Below are 23,215 nucleotides of genomic sequence, written 5' to 3'. Positions count from 1 at the left end.
TGCGCTGGCGGAAGGGCGAGGACGCTACCGGAGCCGAGCCGTCTAGGAAGCCTCGGCCGGCCGTCACCCAGCCCGCAGCAGCCGCCGAGCCTCGGCCAGACCGCAGCGACTGGGGCTCGGGCGCAGGCGAGATGCCTCTGTTCACCGCCAACCCGTTCGAGCAGGACGTGGGTAAGTGCTGGGCCTGGGCCCGGGGCTGCTGTTTGTCGTGCTAGAAGGTGAGCGGCGGCGACTCCGGGGACTGGAAAGCCAAGCAAAGAGCGAGAGGGGGGCGGCGCCGCTGCGTCGCCGCCGGGATTTTTCAGGGGGCAGCCTCGGCGCGTCGCCAGCGGCTTGGGGAATGCCACCTGGCCACCTGAAGTTGGAGACCCCGAAGGAAGTCCTTTCTCCTCGCCAGGTGCAGGAATGGGGAAGAGCCTGGGGCTCGCTGGAGACTGGACTGATGAAGCAGTTGCGGAGTTGATGATACACACTTCCTGCTCCCTCTTGAGCTGGTTAAGCATCCCCTTCCCCCCTTAAGAGATGATGCAGCGATGAAGACCCTGCTGTCTAGGGCAGTCCGACTCTAGAGACCTCGACTCGCCCCCATTCAATAGGAAGAAGTTATTTCACCTCGCTTATACGCAAATACATCCAAGTCCTGACAGCCCAGCTTCGGGATTTATTTACAGTGGAAGTGTTACTCTCTGTCCACGGGTAGCGCAAGTGCTACGAGTTGTTCTCTTAGAGTATGAAAAGCAAAACCCTAGGATCTCAAAACAGTCAAGAACAACTAATAGTATTTCATTTCTTGGCGTCGTAAGAGCGCTGATGTCTCTGACTTTGGAGTGAGAAAAAGTTGGGCGGGATATGAGAATTTCTTTTGGGCATTAGAATAACAGTAAAACAAACTGGCTAAGTAAAGATTTTTGTAGCAATACTTAGCAGAACCCTAGGCAGAGTGTTAGGACTTAGTGGAATAAAAAAAATCATGGCTGAAAATTGCCAGAGTCACACAGAATACTGCACATCGTAGTAGTGAGCCACCTGTTTCATAGTTAAAATTTTCTAATTATGAGGAGATTCTAGAAAGTGCCCTATTTTGGTATATTATGGGATCCCCACAGCGTGTTCAGAAGTCAAACATGATGTACGTTATAAGCTCCTTCCATTCTCAGAGAGCTGAGAAATTTTATAATTATATCTTGACCCTTAGTCTTCAAATATGTCGCACAGGTGACTGGCATAAATCTAGGAAGCATACGTTGAGGCTCACAGCTCTGCTTTTGGAACATGTAATGATGCTTTCCTTTGTTGCTGTGAGACCTGTACTTTTTATTGCTGTTGTGAAGACTTTCATTGTGTCCTCGTGAAATAAAACAGAAAGGGCAAAACAGAATCAAGACAAATGATTTGCAAACTTAGAAACTGTGAAACTGTTTTTTTCAAGGGAAATCTTTCCCAGAAGCCCATTGTTTTCTGACTGAAAAGGTCTCTGGTAGAAGCAGGCCTAGTTGCTCTGCCTGTTTTGTTTTTCTAAACCTCCCCCTCAGGCTCCTGAGGTCCCAGCATGGTTTAGTGGATCATAGTTTAGTGCCACTGTAGTAAAAGAGGCACTGCTGTTCAGACAAAAAATACTGCTGTGTGTAGATTATTTCCTGGACAGTGCCATCAACCAAAGCATCAAGTATTTATTTGTTAACTCAAATAAGTGTGACTGAAGTCAGTATCCAAAAGGCAGCTTAAGGGTGAAAGGGCGAGTTTGAGGCCTGTTTGTAACTTCTTTTAGACAAGTGAATAGAATTAATCAAAAAAGTGGAATGAAATACTAAGTTTAAACTGGCCTTAAACCTGTATCATAGAAGAAAAACTATATATTACATTTTTCAGAACTTAAAGCTCCTTTTAATTTGAAATAGTTATGTAGTACAAGCAAGTTAATATTTAACTTGAAATGTCTCCAGGAATGTTCTTTTGCAGTGTCATTGTCTTTTTCACCTGCTCTCTTGGATTCAGTCAGATTTTTATTACCATTGTTTCTTTTTTGTCATACTTGTGTTCATCTTTCATTCAACAAATGTGCATTGAATGATTACAGTCGCAGACATTGTGTTAAGTTCTGGGGACACAAAAGTTTAATAAGTAGACTGAGTTCCTGCCCTCAAGGAACTCTCAATCTAATGGAGGACACATACACACATAAAAAGATAATTGTAATATAATGTGATAAATATGGTACTAGAAATACTCGAGATGCTTTACATTCTCCTGTTATTTAAAGCAGTCATCTTCCCTGAAGAGAAGACAAGGGCCTTCAGGCAGATGCCTTCCCTGTAAAGGTGTTGACACTATCCTCCCTCTCTCCCCACTCCCTGACAGCCCTTTACCTGCAGGAAGTAACCACCTCTTACTATATGTATGATATGGTTATTTCATACTTAAGGGCCTCTGAAGATGAAACTACATTTCTTTGGTAGGTTCAGAGTCTCCCCAGAGGGTGAGCAGTCTTTCTGACATTCATTTGGGGAAGAAACCCTTTTCTCAGACCCTGAGGAAAGACTGTAGTGGGTCAAGATGTCTAGGAAGGCTCTCCTGAGTTGAATGGTTGTAGATGACTTGTCATGTGGAAGCAAGCCAAAGGCTAGGAGGTAAGGAACTCTGACAAATTCCTTTTTTTTTTCTTGGAGTCAGAACCTGCAAACCCTGAAGGGTATGCTGGGTATGGTAGCATTAGAGCTCTTTAAATATTTATTGGATTTCTTCAAATCTGGATTTATTTTTGTTTTCTTCACTGAAATTCCTTTGAAGCTGTGCTGAGAAAATACTCCCACCTGCCCCTGCCCATCCCAGCCCCAAGTCTTAAAAGGGGTGTGTGGGTTCTTGAGCCTGGTTGGGGCAGCCTTCTTAGGGAATTCCACGGGGAAAGGGCAACGTGGGGGACAGAGCCAGAGTAGGAAGATTTAGTGGTTAGTGTTAAAAGGGAACGTGTCATTTCCATATATTCTGTACCAATTTTTCCAGTCTCGCTGTGTTGGTTCCCAAGTCATAATTTATCTGTTATGCTCCCTAACTCCAGTTCTTCTTCACATATCTTTTTTTCTCCTTACTCCAGCCAGGCAGTCTTTCTTGCTAGTTTCTGCCTCTGTGCCATTTACTATTCTCTGATAGACTTCTGCTTTTTTCCAGCAACCTTGGTATCTCCTTCCTTGAAGATATACTTAATTGTGTCCCACAAAGCTGAGCTCAGATTCTACCTCTGCAAAGCTCTTCTGACACAGTGGATTGAAGTGTGAACCTTTATCTTAGAAGGAGACTTGTCTAAGTGAAATTTGAATGCGTGTATTGCTGTGTCTTTGGCTTGTGTTGTGTTTGATGAACTTGACAGTGAGGAGCTTGGGGGCTTTCGGTCATGGGATCTTTTACTCCATGGAATTTTATAAGAAACTCTACTATAAAAATAGATATTGAGGGGCCTGCCTGGTGGCATAGCGGTTAAGTTCTTGCATTCTGCTTCGCCGGCCCGGGGTTCACCAGTTCAGATCCTGGTCGCGGACCTACTCACCGCTCATCAAGCTGTGCTGAGGCGGCATCTGCATAGAAGAGCTACAACTCTACAACTATGACACACAACTGTGCACTGGGGCTTTGGGGAGAAAAAAGAAAAAGAGGAAGATTGGCAACAGATGTTAGTGCAGGGCCAATCTTCCTCAAAAAAAAAAAAGTAGAGGACACAGAAATACATAGAGTAACCTCAATTTGGGGGAAAAAAAGATATTGACAGCACTCTAGTAATACAAATTTACTTTGTACATTCAAATCTATAACATTTACGTTCTTTTTGAGTCAGTTCTTGAACACAGTGAGGTTATAATCTTTGCAAAAAATTAAAATTAAAAATAATTTTTAGTTATGAATAAGAATGATAGCTGTAACAGCCAGTTTTTTTCTATACTTTATTTTGCTTACATTGTACCAAAAATCCTAATACTTTCAGATATTTACAAATTTTAATTAATGTATTTTATAATTTTTTAAACCATGAAATATTTTTAGCATAAAGTACAAGATATAAACTCCTGTTCCTATCATCCAACTCTCTCAAGTCCTAATATGTTGCCACACTTTATTCTTTTTTTTTTAAGAAAACATTCAAGATAACAGTTGAAATTATCTGATATATTTAGTAGCTACCTGATCCTATTCTTTTTCCTCCCTTCTCAAAGTTAAACACTCTTCAAAAAGATATAAACTCTATTTTATAATGTATATACTATACACACGAATATACTATATGTATTGTTTTGCATATTTTTAAACTTCATAAAAATAGTGTCATTTTTTTATTTTTTTGTTTTTTTAGGAAGATTGGCTCTGTGCTAACATCTGTTGCCAATCTTCCTCTTTTTTATTCTTTTTTCTCTCCAAAGCCCCAGTACATAGTTGTGTATCATAGTTGTAGAGTTGTAGCTCTTCTCTATGGGACGCTGCCTCCACTTGGCTTGATGAGCGGTGAGTAGATCCGAGTCTAGGATCCGAACCGGCGAACCCTGGGCCTCTGAAGTGGAACGCGCGAACCCGACTGCTGGGCCACCAGGCTGGCCCCAAAATAGTGTCATTCTTTGTGTGTCATTTGTAACTTGTCATTCAGCATTTTTTGTGAGTTATTCATGTTGATATTTGTAGCTCTAATTCATTAACAGTTATGTGGTGTTCCACTGTATGAATATACCACATTATTTATCTATTCTCCTGTTAATGGACATGAAGTTTTTTCCAGTTACAGACAGCACTGCAGTGAAAGTTGTATCCATGTTTTCTTGTTCACATGAGCGAGAGATTCTCTAGGGATTGTATCTTGAGGAGGAATTCCTTATTAAAAGTGTAAATAGTGCAGAGTTGCAAAATGTTAGATAGTGCAGAATTGCCCTTCCGTGTACTCGTGGGAGATTTTGCTCCCGCCAGCAGTGGAATTAAAGTCCCTTGTTTTTCCACATTCTCACCAACAGTGGGTGTTGTCAAATTTTCAAATTTTTAAATTTATGCCAATTTGATGAGTGTGAAATAGAGCATTATTTTCATTTCACCTTCATTGTTAGCAAAGTTGAGCATCTTTTCATATATTTCTTGGTCATTCTGTTTTCTTTTTCTAAAAATTACCTGCTTATTACTTCTACTTATTTTTCTGTTGGATTATTTTATCTTACTGATTTTTAGAGTTCGGTATACATTCTCTACTAATCTTTTGTTGGTTATGTGAATTGCAAATATATATCCCAGTTTTTTGCTCCTTTTTGTTTCTGATGTCTTTTATTGTTAAGAAAATTTAAGTTTTAATTTAGTGATACTGTCTTTCTCCCTTGATTTATTTTTCTTGTTTAAGAAAGCCTTCTCTACCCTGAAATTATAAGGATTTTGTTATATTTTCTTTTCTTTCTTTCTTTTTTTTTTTTGAGGAAGATCAGCCCTGTGCTAACATCTGCCAGTCCTCCTCTTTTTTTGCTGAGGAAGACTGGCCCTGTGCTAACATCCGTGCCCTCTTCCTCCACTTTATATGGGACAGCATGGCTTGCCAAGCGGTGCGTCGGTGCACGCCCGGGATCTGAACCGGCAAACCCTGGGCAGCCGCAGCAGAGTGTGCGCACTTAACCACTTGCGCCACCGGGCTGGCCCCGGATCTTGTTATATTTTCTTCTGAAACTTTTGTTAAAGTTTTAATTTTCACAGTTAGGTCTTTAATCCACCTGGACTTGGTTTTGTGTAGGGTCTGAGGAAAGATCTGATTGAATAATCAGTTGACAATAGACAATAATCAGTTGTTTAATTGCTTATTGAACTGTCTAGCCTTTCCGCACTGTTTTGGAACACTCTCTCCTTCATAGGTACATTTCCTTATATGAGGCCTGTGTCTGTGCTTTCAGTTCTTCTATAGTAGTCTCTTTATCTATTCTGTACCAGTACCACTTTCTAATGTCGATGGCCTTTATAGGTGGTAGGGCAAGCTCCCCTGATCAGATTGGTAGAATCATAAAAGGGAGTTTCTTTTAGGCTCTTTTAGGATTTAAGAGAAAAGACATTGTAATTTATATTTTTGTTTCCTATGAACTGATGATGTGGATAATTAAAAATATACATTTTTGTTCTTTGATAATAACATTTAGTTATAAGCTTGCTTAGATTATAGTTTGAACATAAGGCAAGGGGCAAGAGGAGGATTTTTTTACAAGTGAATATACAACATAATACTATAGCAGCATACTTAGGTAGATGTGTCTCTGGGCTGGCTGCTTTTTTTATTTAAATGAAAGGACCGCAAACATGTTTTGAGTGTTAAAATAGTAGACTTTGTTTATAGGTATGTAGTGTAGAATATCAAACTCCGGTTACTTGACAGCTGATAGTTCTAACCATCTGTCGCCCAGATATCAAAGTAAAACTTAAGGATATATCATTTCTTTATCTCCTCTTATTTTTTTTCCCTCCTTGCTTGCCTTGTGTCCCCATATCTAACCTTCTCTCTCCCCCTCCCCTGGGTTTTTCACTTTGTGTAAGTTACAGAGTTTTTAAAAGTTTTTGTTTACAGTCTTTTTCCTATTTCAGATATCAGTCAATCAACAACATTTGTCAGACCCTCTTGGTGAGAATATTGCTACTAGAAACCTGAGACATTTTGGTATTGCTCAAACATTCTTTTCTCCACTCCTTTTTTTTAGGACTGAGTTTCACATTGGCTTATTGGCATCTTCAAGTTTTCTTTTGGAGTAATAAATATTGCTCCCATCTTTTAGACTACCCTTAACATTATTTTCTTTCTTTCTCTCTGTTTGTTTATTTTTTGTTTAGGACATTATTTTATTAGTGGACCTGTAACTGCCTATGCTTGAAGGACAAGCACCTCTCTGTTCCTCCCACAGCCTGTGGAACACTTACGTTTCTTTACCATTGAGATGTGTTTGCGACAGCTATCACTGTTTCATACAAGGAGGACTTTCTTTAGTTTCCTGTAGTTAAGGAATGTTGAAAACTGAAGATCTTGTGAAGTAGTTACAGTTTTGCCTGACTTATTGCAGTCAGAAGTTGTATTTAATAGGTCTCTTATAAAACCATGAAGGGAAATGATGAAGACTTTTAAAATATTATTACGCACAATAACCCTATTATTTAGTGTAATTTTTAAATGGTAGTAGCATATAGGATGAAAAAATTTGTTCAGTAAAATTTTTATTGTAACTGAAAACTCACAAACTCTTTTCTTCGTCAGTAAATATTCCCCTATGAAGCATTTGTTTGTTAGTTTTAGTTTGCAACATGAGAATTGTAGTGACTCAGAGTTTGAGTTCATTTGAACTAAAAGGGACTTTTTATTGTTATCTGGAGCAGCTTCTTTTGCTTTCATATGTCATTGGATGAATCATCTTAACATTCTTTTCTAAAAGCTCTGCTTAAAGAAATCTAGCATATGCCATGTTTTGGTTTTCCTAGTAGTGCTAAGCACTTAAGGTGGAGGGTTGAAGAGAAGAACTCCTTTTTTTTTTTAACATTATTATTGCTGTATTAGGCTCTGTTACTTTACTTGATAGTGAATAAATGTTTGTATTTAGTACAGGGATTAAGCCTAAGAAGCTCAGTGTGATACACATCTTGCCCCCTAAAAATTATTAACATTCTGAAGTAGCCACCTACTTATTTTTAGCTCATATTACTTCAGTTTCGTGTCAGAAATTTGTCAGTGTGTGGTGATGTAGTTTAAAAAATTTTACCCATTCTAGTGTTATCTCGTGGTTTTAAAATGCATTTACCTGATGACTATTGATGTTGGGCTCCTTTAAATATATTTATTTGTTAAATGAATATCCTCTTTTTTGAAGTATCTAAATCTTTCATCCATTTTTCTTCTCACTTAATTTTCACAACTCGTCTTTTAAACATGGCAAGCATTTTCATCTCCATTTTACAAATGAGAACATGGATTCAGATTTGAGTCAGAGCTGAGGTGAACTACCTAGAGACCTTAAGCTAGTAAGTAAGTTTCAGAGCTGGGTGTAGAGAAGGCAGGTCCTGAGTGTTTAGTGGGTGGTGTGTGTACTCCACATGTGCATACAGTGTGTGCATAATGATTTCCTCAGTCTGCGGAAGTCATGTGATCACCTCTCCAGCCTAACTGCTTTTGATTCTCCATCAGTGACGTTTTGGCATGTTAGTGGTTATTTTGGAGACTCATTTTTCCCTTTTCCCACTGATCACTAAGTGTCTTGCACATGAAGCTTCCTGATAGGTCTGTTATGATAGAAATTATACTTCCTACATTTGTGCTGCTGCCCTGTTTCCCTAATGTAAGGCTGTTGGTAGAAATGAGCATGCCTGTTTTGTGGAGTTGGGAGGGAGCATGGCTCTCACCTAACAGGGTTACAGAGGGCATCTTGAAAGTATCAGCCAAGAAGAAAGTGAACTTGCTGAAATATAAAAGCTTGCCCAAGACTTTTTACCTTTTTAGTAGATGGTTTACAATATTAAAAGGCAGTAAAAGGTGGTTTTGATGTGGTTTTTTTCCCACCTCTTTTCTAACTGCCCAACTCTCCTAACTCTTCCTAATTCCCCCGAAAATGTGATATGTGAAATGAAAAAAGAGTGGAATGAAAAAAAGTGGTATTCACTCTTCTGTATTCCACCAGAGGAAGAAACTCTTAAGTATATTGTATTATTAGATGATGTAGTAAATGGAGCTAATGCGAGGCATTCTGTCTGATCCTTTTCTTATAATCAAGAGTTGAACTTGCATTTGTCCTGTTCAGTATGTTTAAAATGTTTGTACATAGGGAAACTGAAAACTAACTTGTTGGGAAGAATTAATTTAGCTGTTTTGAACAAAAATTGCACTCAAGAGGCAGTTTAATATAGTATTTAAACTTAGAGAATATACCCTGAGCCAGACTGCCCAGATTAAAATCCCCTTTTTACTACTTACTAGCTGTGTGACCTCGTGCTAGTTACTTTTGTGCCTCAGTTTCCTCATCTATAAAATGGAGAATCCTTACTTCATTGGATTGAAGTGTAAGTGGTTTAGCATGTATAAATGCTTTGAAGCTGTTACTTGTTATTGTTGTTGTTAATTAAATTATTACCTTTCATTCAGTACTCAGAGCTGTAAGTAGGTTTTCATTTTAGGAGATAACGAACAGTGTATTTTAAAGTAGAATTTATATTACTGCTTTCCCCAGTAAACTGAAGATTTGCATCAATAAAAATTTACTTGAACATATCAAAACATTAAATGGGGGGGGATTAAATGAGAAAATGTATGCTAAACCCAAGTACTCTAGAATGCTAAGTATGGTTGTTGTCATTGGAGTCAGAGAGGGAGGTGAAATATTTATATCTATCAGGTTGAGGTATTGGGCATTTATGTGTTTTAATCTAAATTTAATGACTACACAAGAATTGTGTGGTCTGGAAACTTAATGACAAGTATATATAATTATTTTAATAGTGTCAACATGTGTGATTTATTTATAAACTAGGAAAAATTGGCTCTCCTACCTTTTCAAATAGTTATTTAGTTTATAATGAATTGGTCCAAAGAAAGAACATTTTTATATCTTCAGTAGAAGCTGTCAGCTGTGGTTTTCTGTTAGATACCAAAGTGAATTCTATTCATTTATTTTTTATTTTTTTTTTTTTAAAGATTTTATTTATTCAGTTTTTTCCCCCCAAAGCCCCAGTAGATAGTTGTATGTCATAGGTTCACATCCTTCTAGTTGCTGTACGTGGGACTCGGCCTCACGTTGGACGGAGAAGTGGTGCCTCGGGGCGCTCCCGGGATCCGAACCCGGGCCGCCAGCATCAGAGCGTGCGCACTTAACCGCTAAGCCACGGAGCCGGCCCTCTATTCATTTATTTGCTTTACATTTTCTAGTTTATTTTTATTTTTATTTATTTATTTATTTGTGAGGAAGATCGGCCCTGAGCTAACATCTGCCGACCCTCCTCTTTTTTTGCTGAGGAAGACTGGCCCCGGGCTAACATCCGTGCCTGTCTTCCTCCACTTTATATGGGATGCTGCTACAGCATGTCCTGACAAGTGGTGCGTTGGTGCGCGCCCGGGATCTGAACTGGCGAACCCCAGGCTGCCGCAGTGGAGTGTGCGCACTTAACCGCTTGCGCCACCGGGCTGGCCTTATGTTTTCTAGTTTATTTCTGCTACTGAAAAAAATTTTTTTGCCAATTTTTCCCTGTTCTTCTATAATTTTAAGGTATAAAAATAGTTTTTTTAATACATAAAAAGCAGTTTTTCCTCTAAGATCTAACCATTGCTTTTGTCATGTCCCAAGATATTGATATGTAGTATCCTAATTATAATAAGTTTTTATATTGCCTTCTGTTATAGTCTTAATTATTTATATATCTTGATTGTTAATTTCCCTACGATTGGGTATTACATTTGGTCTAATAAAAATATATTGTATTCAGAGAATATACTGTGTATATTGTCCTAGATTATTTCCAGTGTTTGATAGTTCCATGCGCATTTGAAGAAAGATTTAAACTCTGCTTTAATGTACAGTCAGTTCTCACTTTGCAAAGTTCCAAATGCATGAATTTAGTTATCATGTTTTAGTTAAATAACACCAATTCCCCAACAATAAGCCTTGTAATACCCTGCACCTAGAACCCAGCCAAGCCTGCCTAGATTTTGAATTACAGAACTATTAGCTAATAATAGATGGTGTATTAAACCACTAATTTGCAGTAATTTGTTACATAGCAAGTTCAAAAAACTAAGACTCTATTCAGTTTTTTAAAATTTTTCCTCTGTTCTTCAAATTTGATGACTTCTATTGACTTTTCTTCATGTTCATTAACTCTATTCCTGCGATCTTCAATCTGCTTTTAAGCCCATATAGTGAAATTTTTTAGTTGAGATGTTGTACTTTTCAGTTCTAGAAATTCCATTTTTATAGTTCCTATTTCTCTGCTGAACACTCACCATCTACTCACTTTTGACCATCTTTTGCTTTAAGTTCTTGAAGAAATATGTAATACCTGCTTTAAAGTACTTTTTTGCTAATTCTCACGTTTGAGTTATGCTATTTTGTTGATTATTTTTATTTTGTGAGACACTTTTTTGCATATGTGATAATTTTTTATATTATGCTGGTCATTGTGATTATTCTTTGTAAGGAGGCTAGATTATCTTGTCTTCCTTTATTGTTGAGTTTTGTTCTGTCAGGTAGTTATATTATTGGAGGATCTTCTAGGTTTTTGTCAGGCTTGGTTTTCTTTGTGAGACAGGCCTATTTCGATATTGAACTAAATTCTAGGGAGTCTTTACGCCTAAGGTGTGGCCTTTTTGGGGTTTCAACTGAATGGCTGAAATGTTCTCTCTACTCTAGTTGGGTGTAGTATTAGTTTGCTTGGGCTACCATAACAAAATGCCATAGTCTAGGTGGATTAAACAACAAATTTGTATTCTCACAGGTCTGGAGGATAGAAGTCCAAGATCAAGGTCCCAGCAGAATAGGTGTCTGGTGAGGGCTCTCCTCTTGGGTTGCAGATGGCTGCCTTTTCATAGTGTGTTCACATGGCTTCTTTGTGAATGTGTGGAGAGACAGTGAGCTCTCTGCTGTCTCTCGTTATAAGGACACTAATCCAGTTGAATCAGGGCCCTATCCTTATACCTTATTTAACCTTAATAACTTCTTTAGAGGCCCAGTCTCCAAATACAGCAACACTGGGGGTTAGGGCTTGCTTCAACTTATGAATTTTGTGGGGACACAAACATTCAGTCCATAACAGGCAGGAACTCCAAAGACTCCCAGCAGCTCCATAGTAGGTGATCTCTGCTAGACCTCGTAGAGCCTAACCCTGTGTGTGTGTGTAGCCTAGCCCTTGACCAAGGAACCACAGAAAATCCCTGTGCTCAGAAATGTGGTCTCTGTCCCCCAGCCGTTCTATTTGGGCTGATTCTCCTTGTGTTGAGACAGGAAAGTGTTCCCAGGCAGAAAGCTGGGGCCATCATGAGGCTCACTTTTTATTTGCCTTCCCTCAAAGATCTCAGACCTGCACTGCCTGTTATTCATTTTCTGAACACAGTTGCCTCATATGTTTTGGCCTGTTTTACACTTGTTTTTGGTAGAATAGCAAATCTGCAAATAGCAGATACTCTGTCATGGTTGGAAGCAGACCACTCATGAGTTTTTATTCCCAAACATAGTAGGAGGAGCTTTCCAGATCTCTTGTGGGCATTCTTGTTTTATATAATTTTTTTTATTACTGATAGAGCCCATCTTATTAAAAGTTTTATGGGTAGACTTGAATTCCTTTTAAAGCTGTATAGTGAACATAATGTACTGTGTAGAGGGGGCACCTTTTTGTTCCTTATAAGTATTGATGGAATGATTCTTTATAATATTGTTAGAATCTTTCTGAAGTATTTCATTGTGTACTTGAGGCTGTCTATGTACAAATCAAAACCTGGCGATGAAATGTTATGACTTACACCCACCAAACCCTGAAAATTTAGCATTTAGACCCCAGGAGGGCTCTTTTAACTCTCTTCCCCTCTATGCATTTGACACAGGATAATGTGAGATACGGCCCCAACAGTAGGCAAAGTGACATGCTATAAAAGAATGGTTCCTTAATTATTATATTTAAAATTTCCCAGGAGTTTAAAATACTCCTAAGTACATAATTTAACTGTTATTTAGTTCACTTGAAAAATGAAATCCTTTTTGGCAGGCCATTATAAAGTCTTCAGATTTTATACTTTTTAAAAAGAGTAATTGTGAGTCCTATTTGTAGAGAGTAAACTATGCTGGATAGAGTATTTAGATCAGGATTTTCCCATTTTCTATCAAAATTAAATCAAGTAAAAAATACCGTTTAGATATTTTTGAAATCGTTGGAAGAGTTTTTGAGAGTATTGAATAGGCTTCACATTTAATTGTGTATCACGTGGCCAAAATTGAAAAAATAATCATTAAAAGTTGAATTCTAGCAGGAATAGGTAGGTTATTAGATGGTCCACAATCAGACTCAACTCGGGGGGTGTGTGTCTGTGTGTGTGTGTATGTTTGTATGTGTTTGTACTCATACACGTGTACTGGCAAAATTTGGTAATTGATGATGCTGGCTTCTCAGATCAAAGAGGAAAGGATAGGTTCTAAGATGTTGGAAATACTGACAAACAAATTGTAAAAATATTTTTCTGTCCCTGCCTCACACTATGTCCAAATGAAATTCCAGAGAGACTACAGATTTACCTGTAAAAAAGAAATAATGCACAGAGCCTCATAACGACGTTTCGGTCAATGACAGTCTCCGTATATGATGGTGATCCCATAAGATTAGTACCATATAGCCTAGGTGTGTAGTAGGCCATGCCATCTAGGCTTGTGTAAGTACACTCTATGATGTTCGCACAATGATGAAATCGCCTAACGATGCATTTCTCAGAAAGTATCCCCGTCATTAAGGAACGCATAACTGTATATACAAAAGAGAATATGGGTGAATATTTAATCTTCAGGTAGTTCTAAACACTGTGTCAATTGATACTATAAAAAGAAAGAATGATAGATCTGTATAGCACAAACAAAACCCCATCATAACCAAAGAGAAAAGATGAGCATGAAGCTGGCAAGTCATGTGTAATATGTATGATTTGCTCTTCAGGTTCAAGACTTAGTCACCTATATATCACAGTACAAGAAGTCCATTGCCTCCCTCTTGAGGCATTCCCTTCCCCACTTACCCTTCTCTTGGTTGAGACTCACAAAGATATTGTCATTCCTCTGTGGTAAACAAGCAGAGAATTGGAACCTCACAAGCCCACTAATGTTGTTCGCTTTTGTTGCCACGTGGTGTTGCTATTGAAGTTTGATCCTGTGCAGTCCCTTAGATTTTTGTCTGCTCAGCCTTGAAGCTCTTGCTGGTCCAGAACTTTGCACAGACTTCACTGGGACCACACTGGGCATCATAAAAGCTTTTTTAGAAAGTTATGTAACTCAGTTGTGTGTGTATATATATATAACTCAGAAGCTCTGCTGTTGTTTCCTACATTGCAGCCATTTTACCAGGGTAATAGGATATGGAGGAGCAACCAGCATTGTTCATTCATTGAACAAATATTTACTGAGTACCTACTGTGTGCCCCAGGTGCTCTTCTATGCACTAGAAATAATAATAGTGAACAAAACAAAGCCAAAAAATTCCTGCCATAATGGAGCTTACATTTATTCTAGGGGTTGAGGGGAGGGAGAGAGATGGCAGAGACAGATGGTAGATAAGATTATTTATGCTGTGAAACATCTACAGAAGGGCCTATGCGTGAAATCCAGACCTCTTTTAATTATTTTGTAGTTATTCTATGTGGGGTATCAATATGAATGATACCAGTGAGTATAGCAAAGAAGACAGGCTGAGTACTTGCTGGATTTAGAACCACAGTTTGCTGATAACTTCTCACTAGCTTGTATAGGCGCTTTGTGGCCATTCTGTATATAATGGTACATCATGCAGCTGTTAAAAATATTGGTATAGATGTATATTTATGAATGTGGAGAGATGTTTATGATAAGTGGAAATGCAGGTTAGGAAATGATACATTTAGTATAATCACAATATTAGTGGGAAATACTTTTTCTCTACCCCTGAAGTTTCCTTCCTGAGACAGGAGTTCCATTAGTGTCACCCTGAGTCTGCCCCTGCTCCTTTATTCACTTCATCCTTGGTGTAATGACTTATCTGATTGGTAAATTTGAGAGTACTTGGCCCTAATGATGCCCCTTGTCCATGCAGGAGCTAGCTAGTCTTTCCACAGCCATTGAGCCATTCTCATCTCCTTGTCTATGGAGTAAGTGGTGCAGGGCCTACCCCTGCAGGGAGAGGTCTGCCCCTGTCTAGTGCTAAGGCGTGCCCACCTCTGTGTTCACTATTAGCAAGTGCATTTGTCCAGTACACCTAATGCTTCTAATAGTAATAACAGTGATATTTCATTCTTTGTGTTGTTTCTCAACTTGTTTATAACTTTGGCAGGGAAGGGATTTTCAGTGTTTGAGTGCTCTCTTTGGATACCTCATACCTATGATCCTGTTTTATTTAGTTTTACATACATTTTTTTTTTTTTTTTTAAAGATTTTATTTATTCATTTTTCTGCCCCCCAAAGCCGCAGTAGATAGTTGTATGTCATAGGTTCACATCCTTCTAGTTGCTGTACGTGGGACTCGGCCTCGCGTTGGACGGAGAAGTGGTGCCTCGGGGCGCGCCCGGGATCCGAACCCGGGCCGCCAGCATCAGAGCGCGCGCACTTAACCGCTAAGCCATGGAGCCGGCCCTACATACATTTTTATTGTTTTTCCATATACCTATAGAGAAAAAGTCTGGAAAGATATGCATCACAGTTTTAAAAGAGGGTAGTAGAATTAGGAGTTTTTTTCTTCTCTGTACTTGGGAATTCACTGAATTTATTAGATATGTAATTAAGAAATAGTTAAGAATTTTAAACCTCGAAAAGCTACAGCCTGGTCTGACTTTCCGTGTAGAAGAATTAGTCATCTTTGTACAAGGGAAAAAGCTGGACTTGAGTAGATATGTTTCCACCTACATAGCTTGGTGGTTGAGTCTAGAACTTATGGTAGGCAAAAATATATTACTTTTCTAAAATCTCTGGCTTGTCATTTCATCTCATATGTCAAAATAGTTGCTTTATATCCATAAATAGTGTTAGGAAATTTGCCTGGTTTTTAAAAGTGAGTTCCAGCATTTAGCTGAGGTTAACTGGATTCTGTATTTCTCTTTCATACTTGTGAAGTATGACTGTTTGCTAATAAGCCTGTTTATTTTTTAGCTTCTTTATTATATCTTGCCTTTAAAAAAGGAACTACTCTAGATTCCTGCCATTCTTCCTGCTTATCCCTGTGATAAGCCTATATGTATATAGTACCCAGGTTTGGCTATATCTGAAATTATAGGATATATTTATTAAAAGAGGAAAAGGCATGAAGAAAATGTTTCTAAAGTGGTAATTTTTATATCCTCACTCTTCTATATTAGCCGCAAAAAAATCGTATCTTTTGATATTGAAATTTTGTAAAAGTAGTAGAGTAAAAGAAGCAACATAATTGTCAGTATATTCTGATCCTTTTTTTTTTTTTTTTGTGAGGAAGATCAGCCCTGTGCTAACATGTACCAATCCTCCTCTTTTTTTGCTGAGGAAGACTGGCCCTGGGCTAACATCCGTGCCCATCTTCCTCCACTTTATGTGGGACGCCGCCACAGCATGGCTTGCCACGCGGCGCGTCAGTGTGCGCCTGGGATCTGAACTGGCGAACCCCGGGCCACCGCAGCAGAGCGCGCGCACTTTAACCACTTGCGCCACCGGGCTGGCCCCTCTGATCATCCTTTTTAAAAATTTACTTTTTAATTTTTATTTTAATCATGAAATATTTCAGACCACAAAAATGTGCTGAGAATAAAATAAAGACTCTCTGGATATTCACTATACAACTAAAACAAAATTTTAAAAATACAGTTAAGCCCCTGTGTACCATTTTGACCCCCATCCACAACCAGTTTGATGTTTATTATTCTCATGCATACGTTAATATTTTTATTACCTATGTATCTCTAGAAAATACAGTGTATTTTTGAGTGTTTTAAAACTTTATGTGAAACATTTATATATTGCTGATGAGAATATAAAATGGTGCAGCTGTTTTGGAAAACTGTTTGCCAGTTCCTAAAAACATTAAACATAGAGTTACTGTACAACTGAGCAATTCTTCTAGGTATATACCGAAGAGATATGAAAACACGTCCACACACAAACTTGTACACAAATGTTCATAGTAGCATTGCATTATTCATATTAGTCAGAAAGTTAAAAAACACCACCCAAATGTTCATCAGCTGGTGAATGGATAAATAAAATGAAGCATATCTATACAATAAAATATTATTCAGCAATAAAAAGAGATGAAGTACTGATACCTGCTTCAACATGGATGAACCTCGAAAACATTATACTAAATAAAAGAGGCCAGTCACAAAAGACCCCCTATTGCATGATTCCATTTATATGAAAAGTCCAGAATAAGACCCTGTAGAGACAGAAAGTAGATTAGGGGTTGTCTAGGGTGGGGAATATGGAGGGAGAATGGACTGTGACTGCCAGTGGGTATGGATTTCTTTTTAGGGTGATGAAAATGTTCTAAAATTACATACTGGTGATAGTTGCACAATCCTATGAATATATTAAAAACATTAAATTGTATACTTTAAATGGGTGAATTATATTGGGATGTGAATTATATCTCAATAAAGCTGTTTAAAAAGTTCATGTGAATGTTATATATTCTACTGTTAGCTTTTTTTAACTCAGCATAAGCCAAAACAAATCATTACATTTTGAGATTTATACATTTTTGTACATTTAATTCTGTATAACTCATTTTCACATTCCATTGTATGAATTTACTGTATTTTATTAATCCATTTTTCTTTTGCTCTTAAAAACAATGCTTCAGTGAATAGTTTAATCCATGTTTTCTTATATAATGACACATTTTTAAGGCTTTCTTCCAAATTAGAATTGGATAGGATTTTTGATAATTTGTAATCTATTTAGTATTATAAGCTATTTAGAGGACATTTTATTGGTGTATCTTAGAACATTTAATTCATTTAATTATACAGTTTAAAATTGAAATTAGTAAAAGTATACTCTGTCTTCTGAAGTTTTTTTGTAGTTCTTTTATATTTGGCAAAAGAAAAGATAGGGCTTCTTAACTATTGTGTCTTTCTTGATATTTTAGTGTTACATAAGACATGTCCTAATTTTTGTATATGCTGATATCTTATAGAAAAAGCCACAAATGAGTACAACACTGCGGAAGATTGGAGTCTTATTATGGACATATGTGACAAAGTTGGAAGCACTCCTAATGGGTAAGATGCCCAGTCGTGCCCAGTGAATGTCTAGGAGCTTAATAACCTGTGTCTCTTTTCCTGATGTAATTTTGAAAGGAAAATGGGATTTTACTAAGTACTTTTGGGGGATAAAAGTAAAGAGATCCTGGTGGCTGGATTTATGGGATTAGCATTATCCTGAAAGAACAGTTGGAAAAGAGTTCGACTGAAAACCTGAGATATGTTAAAATACATAATTAAAGCCTTGACACAATAGGGACACATGTTAACAATGAATAGGGTAATTATTTAGTGAATTCTTCTGTGACTTAGACATGTATGGGAGCCTTTTAATTAATAATCGAGTAGATAAATAATATAATAGGTAATATACTGAAAAAGCCTTTCAATAATGAATAGGGGGTGGGCTGGCCCTGTGGCTTAGCGGTTAAGTGCGTGCGCTCCACTGCTGGCGGCCCGGGTTCGGATCCCGGGCGCGCGCCGACGCACCGCTTGTCCGGCCATGCTGAGGCCGCGTCCCACATACAGCAACCAGAAGGATGTGCAACTATGACATACAACTATCTACTGGGGCTTTGGGGAAAAAAAAAAAGGAGGAGGATTGGCAATAGATATTAGCTCAGAGCCGGTCTTCCTCAGCAAAAAGAGGAGGATTAGCATGGATGTTAGCTCAGGGCTGATGTTCCTCAGGAAAAAAAAAAAAGTAATAATGAATAAGGGGACTGGCCTGGTGACATAGTGGTTAAGTTCGTGTGCTCCGCTTCAGCAGCCCGGGGTTTGCCAGTTCGTATCGTGGGCCCGGACCTACGCACCACTCATCAAGCTGTGCTGAGGTGGCGTCCCACATAGAGCAACTAGAAGGATGTACAACTATAACATACAACTATCTACTGGGACTTTGGGGAGGGAAAAAAAAAAGGAAAAAGGAGGAAGCAACAGATGTTAGCTCAGGGCCTGTCTTCCTCAAAAAAAAAAAAAAAACTGGGGTAGGAATTAATTGAAAAAAAAATGAATAGGTAAATATAATAACATCATAATGAAAAAAGTTAATATAAAAAAGGGTGCTTTTGAGGGAGAATGCAGCAATTAAACTGACCTGATCGATTATAGTTTAGAACACTGATGAAAGCATTTGTTTTAATATTACAGCTTTTCAAAGTACATTCATGCATGTTTATTATTAAATCTTTTATGACTATATATCTTACTGGTTTGTTTTTTTCAAGATAAGAATTTGCTGTCTGAAAGCTAAGTCTGTCTTATGAAATGAAAAGATAATTTATGATACAGTTCTGTTATGTTGACTGACCTTTGAAATGATTTGGCTCTTGATTTTGGAATATACAACCTTCGCAACAAGCTTTTTTTTTAAAATTCTACAAGTCTATGAGCAAAAGATTGTATAAAATTATTTTATAGATTTATTCCTTTAACAAAGTGAAGTTTGAGGATTTTATTTTTAAATTTAAAGTTACTTGGTAGTAGAATAACCTTATATTTTTAAGGTTTGAATTGAAATTCTGAATACTTAACCTTCTTCCTTTTTTTTTTAGAGCAAAAGATTGCCTAAAAGCCATAATGAAAAGGGTAAATCATAAGGTTCCGCATGTTGCTCTGCAGGCGTTAACTGTAAGTAAAAGTCGTGTTATTATTTGACTCAAATTTTAAATGTGTATTTATTTCAGTAAGTTAAGTAAGATATATCTCAACATTTGTATATTGATTTTTATTTTAATTAATAGCTTCTTGGGGCTTGTGTGGCAAACTGTGGAAAGCTATTTCATTTAGAAGTATGTTCCCGTGATTTTGCAACAGAAGTACGTGCTGTGATAAAAAATAAGGTAAATTTTAAAAAGAGAAGAAATTTAAGTCATTTAAAAATACTTATACTGTATATCATTTTAACTATATATAGCATTAATAAAATTGTATTATAAATGAAATCATTTTTAGATAAATTTGAAATAAAATATACTTCCTGTTCTAAAATTTGATGTTTTCATTTGTAGCACCAAAAACTGTTTTCCTCCCCAAAGCATAGATACGAGTGAAAACAACTAATCTTTATTGTGGGTTAATAAGCAGTCACTGCTTTAAGCATTTTACATGTACGATCTTGTTTAATGCTCTTACCAACCCTTAGAAGTTAGATTCTCTTGTCATTCATATTTTATAGATGTGGAAACTGAGGCTTAGAGAGAAGTTAAGTAACTTGTCCAAGGTCATGAAGCTAGTAAGTGGCATGGCTGAGGTTCAGATCCAGGTTTCTGTGACTCCAGAGCCCAAACTAACCACCCTTCTGTACTGATTCCCATTGGAGATGGTGAGCAAAGGAGGCCTTATTTTAGAGCAGGGTGGAAGGGGTCTTCATGATAGGGCTGTTGTTATTGATTTCTTTGCGATAGAAATTCTGAAGCACCATTCTCATGCTATTTGTGGCAAAAACCCCAGAATTTTAGTTCAGTTGATATAAAAAGTTTAATCTAATATTGAGAATATTAAGAAAACAGAGAAGAAATAATCTTTGAATATAAAAGATTTGTTGTCATTATAATAAGACTTAGAAATTGATGTTCAAAAGGGTAATTTTGCAAGAAACAGCTGTATCTTAAAATGTAAATAGGCATTTATCAAGTACTCAGCTAGGTTAGAGATTGCTGGACTTTTGTTGATGTTCATATAATTAAAGAGAATTTTGGTGGTAATTCTCTTTGTTAAATAAGTCAAGTACTTACTTTAACTGTAGGTTTCTTTTTCCTTTGCCTTTTCTTTAAAAGGCTCATCCTAAAGTATGTGAAAAACTGAAATCTTTAATGGTGGAGTGGTCAGAAGAATTTCAGAAGGACCCTCAGTTTAGTCTAATATCTGCAACTATTAAGTCTATGAAAGAAGAAGGAATTACTTTTCCTCCAGCAGGTGCTCAGGTAAGAGATTGATTCAGACCCATGGTTGACCCTATGCTGTTGGGAAGGTATGTTTCTTATGTAAAAGCTAGGCAAGATCTGTCTTAATCATCATTACCCACCTCCACTCTCCAAGTGCCTGTCTAACATAATGCCTTATATTTAGTAGACATTCTAATTGTTGAGTGAATTTCTTTGCATATCAGAACTTTGAGAAGTGAATCAGCCATAAATAATCTGTTCAGTGCTACTCTAAGTCTAGAGTCATGCAAAAGGCATCGATGTATGAGAGCCCTTATGTTCAACAAATTTAAATTTGAAGAGTGGCTATATACATGTGAAAAATAACTAAATTATAAGTGACAAATATGGATTAGGGGTACAAAGACTAGATACCGGGAGAGAGCGGTAACCACAGACTGGGATAGTGAAGAAGGTGAAGAGGTAGTGGAATTTTTAGACTGGAATGTATCTCAATAGGTAAGAGGAGTGAAGAGGTCATATCTGGAGAGTAACATGAACAAATCCATGGCATTGAGAAAGCTCAAGACCTGTTTGTTGAAGCAAGAATATGCCTGGAGTGAGTGGTTTACATATAAGATGAGTGTAACTATAAGATTAGACATTTATCTGGGGAGATAGGGGATAGCTTATTAGGACCAGGTGGAGGCAGGGATAATGAGTCACAGAGTGGGCTGTTTATTTAGGTCTGTGGGAGAAAAACACTGTATCTTCGGTTTTGCTCTCAGTGCCTCTTGCCCTCCAATTAATATGAGGATATGGGCTAGGGAAAGAGACGAAGAGGAGTACTATACATTTTTTTATTTTAGACTGTAAACTAAAGAGCCAAAAAGAGTCTTTATAGCTGACCAGGCCTAAGGGTTCAAGGTAGAATTTTGGGATAAAAGTCTTAGAAGTAACAAAAAGCAAGTATTTTCCTTCTCTGTCTTTTCTACATGTCATTCTTAAAAATCTCTATGTTAAAGGACTGGTTGATGGTTCAAAATCCTGAACATCTGTTTTCCATGCCTTTGAATTTAAGCATGACCTTCCTTAGTCCTCTGCTATGCCTTAAGAGCCACTACTATTCAAACACAATGAGTAGTGAAAGAGGGCTTAACACGTGTTCTTAGAACTGCACCTGTTGGGCCGGCCCTGTGGCTTAGCGGTTAAGTGCGTGCTCTCTGATGCTGGCGGCCCGGTTTCGGATCCCGGGCGCACACTGACGCACCGCTTCTCCGGCCACGCTGAGGTCGCGTCCCACATACGGCAACTAGAAAGCTGTGCAGCTGTGACATACAACTATCTACTGGGGCTTTGGGGCGAAAATAAATAAATAAATCTTTAAAAAAAAAAAAAAAAAAAGAACTGCACCTGTTGGGTCCGGCCCCGTGGCGTAGCGGTTAAGTGTTCACGCTCCGCTGCTGGCGGCCTGGGTTCGGATCCCAGGCACGCACTGACGCATCGCTTGTCAGGCCATGCTGTGGCGGCGTCCCATATAAAGTAAAGGAAGAGGGCACCGATGTTACCCCAGGGCCAGTCTTCCTCAGCAAAAAAAGAGGAGGATAGGCATGGATGTTAGGTCAGGGCTGATCTTCCTCACAAAAAAAAAAAAAAAAAAGAACTGCACCTGCTGTCTCTGTCCTCTCTCCTCTTCTCTTCAGTAATTATCATGGCTTCTTGCTGCCACTTCTTGAGTAGCTCTATGCCTGTAGCAATATAGCACCTCTCACTGAATAAGGACCTTGGACAGTTGAGATCAGGAAGTGCAATCAGGAAAGATTCGTATTTAAGTACTTTCTGTATGCCAAGTTCTGTGTTAGATGCTAAGATTTATGCAAAATGTAAGCCAGTTCGTGCCCTCTGTGAGTTTAAAATGTTTTGAGAATTCTGATGTTTCATTTTAGTATTTGAAAACAACTACTTAAAATTATTGTAAAGAACTTCACTTTTAAATGAAACTTATTAGTTATATCAGTTTTTTTAATTAACATGTGTGAGTAATTATAGAGCTTGTGTTTTCTTTGAAAGGGTAGTTATGTTCATTTCACTCATACATTTACAGACTGTCTCAGCTGCTGCCAAGAATGGCACGTCATCGAACAAAAACAAAGAAGATGAAGACATAGCTAAAGGTAAATGATCAAGCATGTGTTATTTAGTGTTGCTTAAAACATTCTTACCAGAACATTTTGTTGAAATAAAAATTATAATAAAACTGGGTATACTTTTAGTATTTTGCCTCAAATCCAAAAATTGGTAGGGTCTGAAAAGAAGGGAAAACAATTGACATAAGATTACTTTAATTCATAATCCTTGTCAATAATATGTATTTAATGTCCTACCTTTGGAGAGATTACATTTCACCTTTTCTTTAATGCCAAAGTTATGAGTCAAGCACAGAAAT

At 37.8% G+C, this 23,215-nt stretch overlaps 1 protein-coding gene across 2 annotated transcripts in view; it reads left to right on the top strand.

The window, feature by feature from the left end:
• Position 1: 1 nt before the first annotated feature.
• Positions 2 to 23,215, top strand: part of STAM2 (signal transducing adaptor molecule 2) — a 44,630-nt gene continuing 21,416 nt past the window's right edge. The window contains exons 1-6 of one of the 2 annotated variants that reach the window (XM_014782420.2): positions 2 to 171; positions 17,839 to 17,923; positions 19,459 to 19,534; positions 19,648 to 19,746; positions 20,683 to 20,829; positions 22,874 to 22,943. In XM_014782420.2, coding sequence (XP_014637906.1) covers positions 132 to 171; positions 17,839 to 17,923; positions 19,459 to 19,534; positions 19,648 to 19,746; positions 20,683 to 20,829; positions 22,874 to 22,943 — 517 coding nt within the window. In that variant the 5' untranslated portion in view covers positions 2 to 131. The remainder of the gene's footprint in view (positions 172 to 17,838; positions 17,924 to 19,458; positions 19,535 to 19,647; positions 19,747 to 20,682; positions 20,830 to 22,873; positions 22,944 to 23,215) is intronic. The other variant, XM_087435207.1, reaches the window with a different exon arrangement.

The sequence above is a fragment of the Ceratotherium simum genome, chromosome 9, assembly GCF_057802395.1.
Source record: "Ceratotherium simum simum isolate JZ-2026a chromosome 9, ASM5780239v1, whole genome shotgun sequence".
Taxonomy (NCBI): Eukaryota; Metazoa; Chordata; class Mammalia; order Perissodactyla; family Rhinocerotidae; genus Ceratotherium; species Ceratotherium simum.
This window is presented reverse-complemented; position numbering and strand designations above follow the sequence as displayed.